Consider the following 12,895-nt stretch of genomic DNA (forward strand, 5'->3'; position numbering starts at 1 on the left):
TAATAAATATCCTGGTGCGGGAGTGTTTCGTTGTCTAAATTTCACTTACACAAATAACATTCTCATCAGTGTCAGACTGTACACAAAAATCCTACTTATCCTGTTGCAGTTCTTCCACACTAGCATCCTCAATTTCTATTACGTTACCATCTTTACTTGTACTACTTATCCCCACTTTTCCAGAGGGTGCAGAAATGGTTTAAGGAGGCTTCTATATGAGTGCAATGTCAGAAATGGCACACATAGCTAACATAGATTCTCCTCAGGGATTTTTTTTTAACACAGTTTGTTCTTCAGCCTTAGAGTGAAATTTAATAGTCTGCAAGTTGCAGATTGTGTGGGACTTTGTGCAAGCCTGTCTGTATTTTTAAAGCGGCAATCATTTACACAGCAAAACCAACGTGGTTTTGCAGTGTAAATGATTGCTGTTTTAAAAATGTGCAAATTCGCACAAAGTTCCACACAGTTTGCAACTTACAGGCTATTAAGTTTCACCCTTAGGGGGTAATTCCAAGTTGATCGCAGCAGGAATTCTGTTAGCAATTGGGCAAAACCATGTGCACTGCAGGGGAGGCAGATATTACATGTGCAGAGAGAGTTAGATTTGGCTGTGGTGTGTTCAATCTGCAATTTAATTTGCAGTGTAAAAATAAAGCAGCCAGTATTTACCCTGCACAGAAACAAAATAACCCACCCAAATCTAACTCTCTCTGCACATGTTATATCTGCCCCCCCTGCAGTGCACATGGTTTTGCCCAAATGCTAAAAAAATTTCCTGCTGCGATCAACTTGGAATTACCCCCTTAGTGTTCTTTTTCTGTGCACGGATCTGTTTGCTTTTAAGGTGACACTTCTACCTCTTTTCTTTAGCATTGTAAAATACAGATATGTCCTTATACAGCTTGCAGGCTATAAGCCACGGCATAACGTACTGGTGCGAGCCTGCGCATATGCACACGTCTGCTACACAAAATGAAAGTAAGCATACAGATGCTGCAGGTAGCGGGGAGCACCTAGAAGGGGTAGCAAGCAGCACTGTAATAATGTGGGTAGCAGGAGACTATGCTTCCGCTACCTGGAAATCTTACCGCTGGGTCTGTCGGAGTGAGTGTGCATTTGCGTACACATGCGCCCACTGTCTATTGTACTGCGGGCTCTATGCTGTGCTGAAATGCATATCAGCATCAAGATAAGCTGAAAAACAACACACGTTTTATTTTATTTTTTATAATAATGATTTACCTGACACAGTCGCAGTACTCTAGCCCACAGCACTACACTGATGACACATTCTGAGGGTGACACAGTATCCCATTGCCTTGACTCACAGCAGCAATAGCTCTTCTTTTTTATTACTATTATTATTTTATTCTTTTTTTATTATCAGTCACAGTAGCCCTTAATCACACTGCAGCCCACAGTCCTTCACTGATGACACTGAGTCTTAGGGTGACAGTATTCCACTTAATGACAGTCACACTAACTTTACTTAATTATTAATCATTATTAACAGTTACATGAGTCCTTAATCACACTGCAGCCCACAGCCCTTCATTGATGACACTGAGTCTGAGGGTGACACAGTATCCCACTGTCCTTAATCACAGTTACAGTAGCTCTTAATCAGATTGTAGCCCGTCCCACACCCTCTACCCCTGGTGCTCTGTGTGAAATGGCACCAGACTATGATGGAGGGACTTTTATTGAATCCAAAGCATGCGAGATCTGACGGCGAGAGGATGACGTTTTGCCTTGTTTTCAGATCTGAGTCTGGTGGCAAATGCCAAGTCAGGACTCAGAAATACTCAGAAACCGGAAGTGCACCTCTCTATTTATAAGGGTATAGTATGGTATGCTGGCGGCCGGGCTCCCGGAGACCAGCATACCGGCACCGGGAGCCCGACCGCCGGCATACATACAGCGTGGCGAGCGCAAATAAGTCCCTTGTGGGCTCGCTGCGCTCGCCACCCTGCGGGCACGGTGGCGCGCCTCACTATTTATTCTCACTCCAGGGGGGTCGTGGACCCCCACGAGGGAGAATATCTGTCGGTATGCCGGGTGTCGGGATTCCGGCGCCAGTATACTGTGCGCCGGGATCCCGACATTCGGCAACCTGAAGACCACCCATTTATAACATCTGTATTTTTACTCATTTCATAATATATTGTCATTGTAATAACTATTTCATTTGTCATTTTACAGAGATGGGACATAATACTGCTGATTATCTTCATGTCATAACCGAAGTTCTAAAACGAAGTGTTTCAGATTGTCACTGGTACTGTGCCGATCCTGCATTTTATCCAGTACCCACAAAAGACCTCATTAGTAAGGTGTACGCTACAAAACAATCAAGACGCATTGATTTGCAAAAGTAAGTGTTATATACAAATGCTACAAATAATCTTTACAAACATATCAGACCATTATTAGATGATTTGCCTGCTGAATGACAGAGGACGATTCAGAGATTGAAACAACAGATAGCACAGGACAATGACATGCAACTTCCATAGGTGGAAAAGTGTATATGCAGTACAATATAAAATATCTGAACTCTTTCCAGAGTATATAATGCTTTTTGATATACATTTTTTTAAAATGTCAAACTTACTGCCACATTGTTTTTATTATCTTTAAAGTATAGTTACTTTTACAGGGACATCAATTATACGCAGTCTCAGAGAGCAATACATTTACATGTTTTCATGTTTTATTTTCTTGCAATTGTACACAATTGTTTCATTGCACCTGTTTATGCACACGTTCAGTGACTACCACAGTAAAGCAACATCTACTGTAATGCAGAGTATGATCATTTCATCGTACAGATGTGTCCTCTTACATCCTTGCTGCAGTCACGCTAAACAGCCCTTGAAGTTGCGCCATGCCGTGGCCGAACATCATTTTTCTGTGAAAATGCTTATTAGATGCACAGAAATAAAAATAGCAGCTTCTGTATCCAAAATGCCACGTTACAGTGTTTTCCAGCAAAACACTGTAGCATAGCATTTTGTGTGCAAATATAGTCGCAGTCACTCACAGATACATGCATGCTGCATATAATTTTAGTCAGCAGGAGCTCCTTGTGCATCCTATTACATTACTTTGGGTCTAAGACGCATTTCATGGAGAAAACACAAGAAAATATGCTTGTGCTACTGAGTCACACGGCATTCACACGCTATGTGCAACGTGACCTGTAGCGCAAGGAGCAAAGCTGTAATAGGACACATCTGTATATCCAACTTAGGGGGTAATTCAGAGTTGATCGCAACAGCAAATTTGTTAGCAGTTGGGCAAAACCATGTGCACTGCTGGTGTGGCAGATACAACATGTGCAGAGAGAGTTAGATTTGGGTGGGTTATATTGTTTCTGTGCAGGGTAAATACTGGCTGCTTTATTTTTACACTGCAATTTAGATTTCAATTTGAACACACCCCACCCAAATCTAACTCTCTCTGCACATGTTACATCTGCCCCCCCCTGCAGTGCACATGGTTTTGCCCAACTGCTAACAAATTTGCTGCTACGATCAACTCTATATTAACCCCTTAGTTGGAATACATGGAGAAATAAAAGTTATGGCATGGGCATCTATTAGCATCCTATTATCGAACTTTGCCACTACTTTCAGTGGGTCAAGCTTTACTTAATCAGTGTACAATTTTATAAAGGTTGCATTTTAATATGTGCACATACATAAACTAGGGATGTCCACCGCCCCCCGTCAAGGGTTTTGGATCTGTATCTCCTTCATGTTTTGGATCTTTATTTGGTTTTGCCAAAACCCGCCCTTGTGTGTTTTGGTTCTGGTTCTGTTTTTTGTTGGGTTTTTAAAAAAAATAAAAAAAAATTGATAAAAACTGCTAAAATCACATAATTTGGGCCTTTTGTTCCTACGTTATTATTATTAACCTCAATAACATTCAATTCCAGTTATCTCCAGATATTTTTGACCACCTCATAGCTCACAATTTGTTCACTAATATAGGCCAAAGGCTGGCTGGCTAAACTAAGCAACAAAGCAGCGGCACAAACACACAGCAGTTATTTCTATTGAAAAATGTTTGGAAAATTAGTAGTGTATTAGCAATAACCAATCTAACTAACTCGCAAGTGCTTTTAACAGAAAACAATCCAACAACACAATATATTCATGCTCCAGCGGTTATATATATTCCGGCATGTTGGGCCTATGTACCTATAACAAATTGTGATTATACTATTTTATTATTTTCTGTACATTGCTTCAATAAAATATAATAGAAAACAATCCAACACAGAAATGTACTAACAATCGTGCGTGCAATATCATTGCTCTATAGAAAATAAGTAGTAGTAGTTAACAAGCAGCAAAGAAAAAAATATAGTGCAGGTTACAGTGCAGTTTGGATATAGTGTGGGTCAGTTACAATGCAGATCAAATACAGTGCTGGATACAGTGTGGTTCGGATACAATGTGGGAAATAGTGTGGGTTGGTTACAGTACAAGTCAGATACAGTGTGGGTCAGATACAGGGCAGGTCAGATACAGTGCAGGATATAGTGGGATGAATACAGTACAGGTCGGATACAGTGCAGGTCGGATACAGGGCAGGTCCGATACAATGCAGGATATAGTATGGGATGAATACTGTGCTGGTTGGATACAGTGTGGGTCGGACACAGCGCAGGTAGGAAACAGTGTAGGTTGGATACAGCAATAGTGCACTTACTGTGACGGTGGTGTTGGCAATGCCAGCAGTGTTCTCTGTGTGGGTGGCGATGGCGGTGTTCTCAGTGTGGGGGTGCCATTGGGGTGGGCAGTGCAGGGGAGCCAGCGGTATTGGCAGTGCGGGGTTGCTGATAGTGTCCTCAGAGAAGAGAGGCAGCAGTGCTGGGGGTACCATCAGTGTCCTTTGTTCAAGGTTGCCGGTGGTGTCGGCAGTGTGGGGGTTCCAGCGGTGTCCTCAGCGTAGGGGTGTAGGCATTGTGGGGTTGCTGGTGGTGTCTTCAGTGCAGGGATGCCGGCGATGTTGACATGCTAGCTGTGTCCCCAGTACAGGGGTGCCAGCAGTGTTGGCTTAGCGGGGGTGCCAGCAGTGTCAGCATAGCAGGGTGCCATTGTTGTCAGCAGTACAGAGGTGCCAGTGGTGTCGACAGTGAGGGGTTGCTGATGGTGCCCTCAGTGCAGGGTAGCAGCAGGGCGGGGGTTCCGTCACTGTCCTTCATTCAGGGTTAATAGTAACTCCTTTAACGTTCTAAAACTATACCCTATGGGCAGCATTTCTGATCAAGGAGGGACCTTGTTGCGGATTATCTCACACCAATGTTTTCCCTTCATTCAGAGTTGCCAGTGGTGTCGGCAGTCTGGGGGTGCTTGCGGTATCCTCAGTGTGGGGGGTGTCAGCAGTGCGAGGGTGAGAGCGTTGTTGGCAGAGTAGGGGTGCTGGCTGTGCCCTCAGTGTGGAGGTGCCGGCAACATGGGGGTAGGGTGCTTGCAGCATGGGTAGAGTGGGTGGCGACGGAGTCTCTGCATGAGGCCTGATGTCAGTCGCGGAATTTTCTTTTTTCCAGCCCCATTAAATCCAGTGGGTTACCAATGATTGGCTGAGAGCTTTAACAGACAGTTCTCACAGCCAATTAGTGGTAAGCCCATTGTATTCAATTGGACTTTGCAAATTGGTTCCCGAGGCAAAACCGCAAGATCCGACAGCGGGATATCATGGTTTTGCCTCGGGTAGGGATCCGGGGCAGGCAGAGATATCTGAGTTGTGTCTCGGGCTCAGTTCTCTAACATAAAATGTAACAACTATAAATCTTAAATGTTATAATTTGTCATAAGTCAATAACTATTGCTCTCTTACAGTTACAGTTATGTAACCCAAATGCACAGCCTTTATGGATGAAAAAAAATTCTCTAGATCAACCATGTAAAGGTCAACAGTCATTAGATCAACCACTAATAGTCGACAGAGGTGGGGGACCCTTCTACTGCAATGAAATACTGGGAGTGCCACCATTGCTATATTGCATTGGTTCTCAAACTCGGTCCTCAGGACTCTACATGGTTCACGTTTTCCATGTCACCCAGCAGGTGCACTGTGTATCATTTTAAAAATGTACAGGTGACCTGCAAAACATGAACTGTGTGGGGTCCTGAGGGCTGAGTTTGAGAACTTGTGCTATATAGTATTGTATGGACCCACATACCCAAGTGGCTGGGGAGGGGGGGGATAAGAAAATCAGAAAAGCAGAGAGGGGGTGGGGCCTGACATAGTAGAGGGTGTGATGGGGGAGGACAGAGACTGATGTGTTATATACTGTACATAGGTCAAATTAAAAAAAACTGTATGAAAAAGCAGTCGTCTTGTAGGCAAAATGTTTATTGCCCAAACAGTCTTAAAGAAGGCTCTTCCCTATTTCAAGGGGATACAGCATACAGATGTTATCAATAGTTCAACCTTCTTGATGTCACAGAAAGTATAACTCTCTTCTTAGTTAAAAGAACTCTCTCTTTTCTAACTAAAGGCTCACAGCCCTCTTTACATAGTCAGAAGACACAATAGCATGTTGAAATGCTCACCATATACTTTTAGGATTCGTATATTAATCTGACCAGCTATCTTACAACGTATAAATAAATACAACTACATTTCAAAAGGGGCAACCCAGTTTCCTTCCTCCCCTCATACAGTGTATCTGTAATAAATGTATTGGAAAACATTGATTCCAAATCTTCTTGAAACTTTACATAGAAGTCTTTTAAGAGGATACTGCCAAGATCCAGGACGTCTCTTAGTATGCATTGACCCACATCAAAAGCTTTTTATCACACTAGGCGGCTAATTAGCATATGTCTTCCTATGTGAGAATGTCCCGTGAACTGTTTCCAAATGTCAATGCATTTTAAAACTACCTAATACATTTCTCATAAGTGTTTCGTCCATGCATTTTAAACGTGCAGTTCTACAACCATGCATAGAGCACTTCGTATAACATGTTAAAGCATATTATTAAACATACACATACAGTACATGGCGCCTAGTGCCCAGTGACGTGTGGTGGGGTAAAAACCCAGGGAGGCACTGCATATATAATAGGCTCTGCCTCCCCTGCCTGCACATCCCTGCTAGTGCCGGATCGTCCATTTAGATAATGGTGAACGCTCCATAAGTTTATGTGGGACGGATCCCTGGCCACAATATATAATGTATAATTCAAGTGCACAGTCTGGATCCTAGTGGAGGGGTGGGTCAGTGCCTCAACTGGGGAAGGGGTGTGTGTGTGTGTGGGGATGTTAGGGGGATGAATGCCCCGGGCGCCGGATTCTTGGGTGTGGCTGAAGGAAGCAGCAGAGCTAGAGTGCGGCTTACTGCTTACTTAAAACTTCTGCTCCACTTTCTGCCTGCGGAAGAGAGGAGCTGCGAACATAAAAGCTGCAGTTACACTTTCTATGGAGTCTCCAACCTTCTATGCCCCCTTGCCGGCCAGGACCCTACACTTAGGCCGGAGACCACACTGACTACGGAGATTCCAACCCCTCCCCCCTCATGCCAGCTGGGACTCTGCACCTCAGGCTAGCTCTGCACATCCAGCAGCCTGCACACTGCAGCCAGATGAGGGACTCTATTATCACCGTCCCTGAGGTCAGCCAAGCATCAAGTTGCTGCCACTAACTGTTGCATGACATAATATGGGGACACTGTGTGTGCCATAATTTGGGGACACTGTGTGACATTATATTGGGATGCTGTGCACCATAATGTGGGGACACTGTGTGACACAATGTGGGGACACTGTGTGGCATTATATGGGGACACTGTGTGCCATAATGTGGGGACACTGTGTGCCAAAAGATGTGGATGGTGTGTGGCATTAGATGGGGAATGCTGTGTAGCATAATGTGGGGACACTGTGTGGCATTATATGGGGACGCTGTGTGCCAGAATGTGGGGACACTGTGTGCCATTAGTTGTGGATGCTGTGTGCCATAATGTGGGGACACTGGGCCATTACTTGTGGATGCTGTGTGCCATAATGTGGGGACACTGTGTGCCATAAGTTGTGGATGCTGTGTGGCATTATATGGGGATGCTGTGTGCCAGAATGTGGGGACACTGGGGCAGATGTATTAACCTGGAGAAGGCATAAGGAAGTGATAAACCAGTGATATGTGCAAGGTGATAAAGGCAGCAGCCATTCAGATCCTAACTGTTAATTTACATTTCTGCTGCGAGGTACACTGGGCTCCACAAGGATGGACAATGGGGTGTAGAGTAGGATCTTGATCCGAGGCACCAACAGGCTCAAAGCTTTGACTGTTCCCAGAATGCACAGCGCCGCCTCCTCTATAACCCCGCCTCCCAGCACATGAGCTCAGTTTTGTAGTTGGTGCTGCAGTAAGCAGGCACTTAACAGAGGGGCTGCTCCAGGCAGCCCTAAGAAGAGCTTTTTTATGAAGAAAAAGTGAAGACTTCAAGGGCAGCAGCGGTGGTAAATGTCAGGAGACATTCACTGCTGCAGCTCCAACTCTCCCCAGCGGCGCTGTACACTCCCGAGCCCTGGTTGCCGGGTAACTACAGCAGGAGGCTCCGGTTTTCTTCACGTCAGGCACACACGATGGGGGCTCTCCGGGATCGCGTGGCCACGCTTCGTGAGGTGGTGAGTGGGTCCCGCTTGCGGGACCCGGTCTTTATCGCGATCCGGCGCGGTCAGTGGGAGGTGGGCCGTGCGGGCTGGCGGTGGACACTGTGGCAGTACAGGTGATCCCACTAGATCACCAGGGCATGGGCGCAGGTCAGGTTTTCTCTCTAAACCAGTTTACTAAGAGCCTGCAGTACCCGGTGGTTTTGCCAGCAGGGGGATAAGGCTTAGACCTGAAATGCCTCCCCCAGCCCCAGGGCGCCATTTCTCGCAAATGTTCCCGCCCTGGAGCTGCATATCTGTCTCTCCCTCACTCCCTGTCCGTGTCTGGGCGCCATTATCCCTCAGCTTCACTGTTCCTGGGACTGCTTGGGCAAATCCTCCTGTGTATAGCCACCTGGTTGTCAGTGCTGTGACTTTACATGACACTTAAGTATTCTACCTGCCTTTTCACTCAGTGCTAGTTAAGAAAGAGTGCATTTGGTCAGGGTTTTCTAGTACAATTACCCTGTGATATACATCCAGTTCTTACTGTGTAGTGTTATATCTATTGCCTATATAGCTATATATATATATATATATATATATATAAGCTAGTCCAGTGCAGTATTTTTGTTAGTAATAACCTCTGCATTGTACAAACTGTGACTATCTATCTGTGTGTGCATTTGATAGCTGAGTGGTGTCCATTTCATGTCTTTCACTCAACCTGCTATCCCTATATTCTATAACCTGAGGGGGCTTGGTGCGTCAGGTTTTATATTGATATAGGTTTTTCACAAAGATATACTCTAATACGTATTTTTCTCCGTGATTTAGTCACCATATCTCTCCTGTATCCCTGCTTGTGCTGACTACACTGCGCAGGGATTTGGGTAGGAGGTATTATGCTGCTACCAATTGTACTGTGTTACCTGATACAGCAAGTTATATCATGTCTGCTTCTGAGGGTAATGGTTCTGGGGCTGAACACACTGCCGGTGTTGCTGAAGCCACAGATCACTATGAGGAGAATATAACAGCTGTGGGATCTGGTTCTGGGGGCTCCTTGCCCCCCAGTGGGATGGTGGCAATGGATGCACATAATGACCCACCGTGGGCTGCTTTTTCCACGCTTCTGCATACGCTAGTTCATAAACTAACACCCCCTATGGAACCCCCAATGCCGGTACAACCGTATGTGATCCCTGCAGCTAACCCGCCGTAGGCGGACGATTTATCTGCTCAATTGAAGAAGTTGAACCAGTCCCTGACTACTAAAAAGTCTGGCCATCGCTCGCCTAAGTCCAAGGGGTCCTCTAAGCGAGCGCTTGTCTCCTCACAATCCACTGCTGTCACTGACACCTCGTCTGATGAAGACGGCACTTACACTGACCCCACAGGTTCTGACTCAGATACGGCTGATGGGGAGAGTGGTTCACATGTGGATGTTCCTGATCTTTTGGAGGCTATTAAGTTAATTCTACAGATTACGGATGATCCCGAGCCATCCGTCCCTCCTAAGAAACCTGATAGGTTCAAGCGTCAGAAGGTGGTTAAACAAGTTTTACCTCACTCTGATCACCTAGTGGATATACGTCAGGAACCCTGGGAAAACCCGGGTACGAAGTTTGTGCCTTAAAAGAAGATGCTGGCTCGCTATCCCCTCACACCAGTGCTGTCTAAGAATTGGGAAACGCCTCCTCCAGTGGACTCACATGTGGCTAGGATGGTGGTTTCCTCAGCTCTGCCTGTCACTACCGTCACGTCTCTAAAAGAGCCTACAGATAAACGTGTGGAGGGTTGTCTTAAAGCGATTACACCCTCACGGGTGCTGCACAAAGGCCCACTATTGCAGCTACATGGGCTGCAGAGGCAATTGAAGCATGGGCCTTGGAGTTAGAAGCTGATATCTCCTCTGATCATGCTAGACAATGCTTGTCATATATTGTCACAGCTTCTCGCTATATTAAAGAGGCGGCTTCTGATGCCGGTATCCTAGCAGCCAAGGCCTCTACCACGTCAGTCTTGGCTCGCCGGATATTGTGGCTGAGATCCTGGTCTGTGGATCTGGACTCTAGAAAAACCCTGGAGGTACTCCCTTTCAAGGGAGATATTCTGTTTGGGGAGGATTTAAATAAGATAGTGGCTGACTTGGCTACTGCCAAAACTGCCTGTCTGCCAAGTACCGCGCCTTCTGTGTCGAAGGCTAAAGGTACTTCCTTTCACCCCTTTCGTCCTTCAGGTAAAGCATAAGGTCAGGATTACAACAAGCAGGCCAGCACTTCCAAACCTTGTAGGCCGAAGCCAAAAAGAGCCTGGGTGGCCCGTCAGCCAGTTTCCAAGACCGATAAGCCTGCCGCATGATGGGGCGGGCCTCCCCCTGAGGGATCCCAGGGTGGGGGGCTGGCTTCTAGGGTATACCCAGGAATGGTTGAAAACCACTTCAGATGCCTGGGTACGGGAAGTCGTCACTCGAGGTTACGCCATAGCCTTCAAAAACCGACCCCCTCATCGATTTTGCCAGACAGATGTCCCATCGGACCAGACAAAGGCAAACACTCTACATTTGGTGGTATAGACCCTCCTGGATACAGGATTTGTAGTACAGGTGCCTCTTATGCAGAGGGGCCGGGGGTACTATTCTCCGCTGTTTCTAGTCCCGAAACCGAATGGGTCCTCCCGGCCCATTCTCAACCTCAAGGCGTTGAACAGGTTTGTGAAGGTTTCCAAGTTCCGTATGGAAACACTTCGCTCTTTAGTTCTAGCCTTGGAACCTGGGGACTACATGGTCTCCCTGGACATAAAGGATGCTTACCTGCATATTCCTATAGCAGCGTCACATCAGCAATACCTGAGGGGGGTAATTCTGAGTTGATCGCAGCAGGAATTTTGTTAGCAGTTGGGCAAAACCCTGTGCACTGCAGGAAGGGCAGATATAACATGTGCAGAGAGAGTTAGATTTGGGTGTGGTGTGTTCAATCTGCAATCTAAATTGCAGTGTAAAAATAAAGCAACCAGTATTTACCCTGAACAGAAACAAAATAACCCACCCAAATCTAATTCTCTCTGCAAATGTTATATCTGCCCCCCCCCCTGCTGTGCACATGGTTTTGCCCAACTGCTAAAAAATGTCCTGCTGCGATCAACTTGGAATTACCCCCGAGGTTCGCTATTGGCAACCTCCATTACCAGTTTCGGGTGTTACCTCTTGGTTTAACAACGGCTCCACGAGTCTTCACCAAAGTAATAGCGGTGATGACGGTGGTACTCCGTCGTCAAGAGGTCAGGATTCTGCCGTATCTGGATGACTTGTTAATCCTGGCAAATTCCCCAGAACTTCTCCTTCATCATCTGGATATGACGGTCTGGTTTCTACAAGCCCACGGGTGGCTTATCAACTGGAAGAAATCCTCCCTGATTCCTGCTCAGAGCATGGTGCATCTGGGAGCGCTATTGGACACTCACAACCAGAGAGTGTTCTTGTGTTAGGAGAAGGTCCTGAAGCTTCAGGACAGGATTCGTTGCTTCCTTTCTCGTCCGCAAGTGTCGATACATTCGGCGATGCAGGTGCTGGGCCTCATGGTATCAGCATTCGACATGGTGGAGTATGCTAAATTCCATTCCCGCCCCCTCCAGAGGCTGATTCTAGCCAAGTGGGACGGCCTGCTTTACCGGATCAGGTCTCAAATGATCTCATCTGTCGCTGCTCTGGTGGCTCCAGGACCAACAATTGTGCAGGGGCCATCCCTTCTGGATATTCAACTGGGTCCTGTTGACAACAGATGCCAGTCTAAGAGGTTGGGGTGCAGTGCTGGAGCAACACTCCCTTCAGGGTCGGTGGACCAAGGAGGAATCTCTCCTCTCGATCAACATTCTGGAATTGCGGGCGGTCTTCAATGCATTGAACCTGGCCCAGCATTTAATTCAGAACCGTCCTGTTCAAGTGCAGTTGGACATCGCCACCACAGTGGCTTACATAAATCATCAAGGCGGCACTCGAAGCCGTTTGGCAATGAAGGAAGTCTCACGGATTCTACATTGGGCGGAACGCCATCTACCTGCCATATCGGCAATCTTCATTCCTGGTGTCCTGAATCGGGAAGCGGACTTTCTCAGTCGTCAGGACGTGCATGCCGGCGAGTGGGGCCTCCATCCAGAAGTGTTACAACTCCTAGTGGAAAAGTGGGGTCTTCCAGACGTAGGTTCCGGTCTTCGGAGCAAGGACAAGGGATCCTCAAGCAGCATTCGTGGATGCGCTGGCGGTGCCGTGGAGGTTTCGGCTGC

The 12,895-nt window shown here is 46.5% G+C and overlaps 1 protein-coding gene across 4 annotated transcripts in view; it reads left to right on the forward strand.

Annotated features, from left to right (window-relative positions):
* LOC134909252 (glutathione hydrolase-like YwrD proenzyme) overlaps window positions 1-12,895 on the forward strand; it is a 227,331-nt gene that overhangs the window by 138,093 nt on the left and 76,343 nt on the right. For all 4 annotated transcript variants that reach the window (XM_063915949.1, XM_063915950.1, XM_063915947.1 and 1 more), the window contains exon 8: window positions 2,203-2,374. In XM_063915949.1, the coding sequence (XP_063772019.1) occupies window positions 2,203-2,374 (172 nt within the window). The remainder of the gene's footprint in view (window positions 1-2,202; window positions 2,375-12,895) is intronic.

The sequence above is a fragment of the Pseudophryne corroboree genome, chromosome 4 (assembly GCF_028390025.1).
Source record: "Pseudophryne corroboree isolate aPseCor3 chromosome 4, aPseCor3.hap2, whole genome shotgun sequence".
NCBI classification, from domain to species: domain Eukaryota; kingdom Metazoa; phylum Chordata; class Amphibia; order Anura; family Myobatrachidae; genus Pseudophryne; species Pseudophryne corroboree.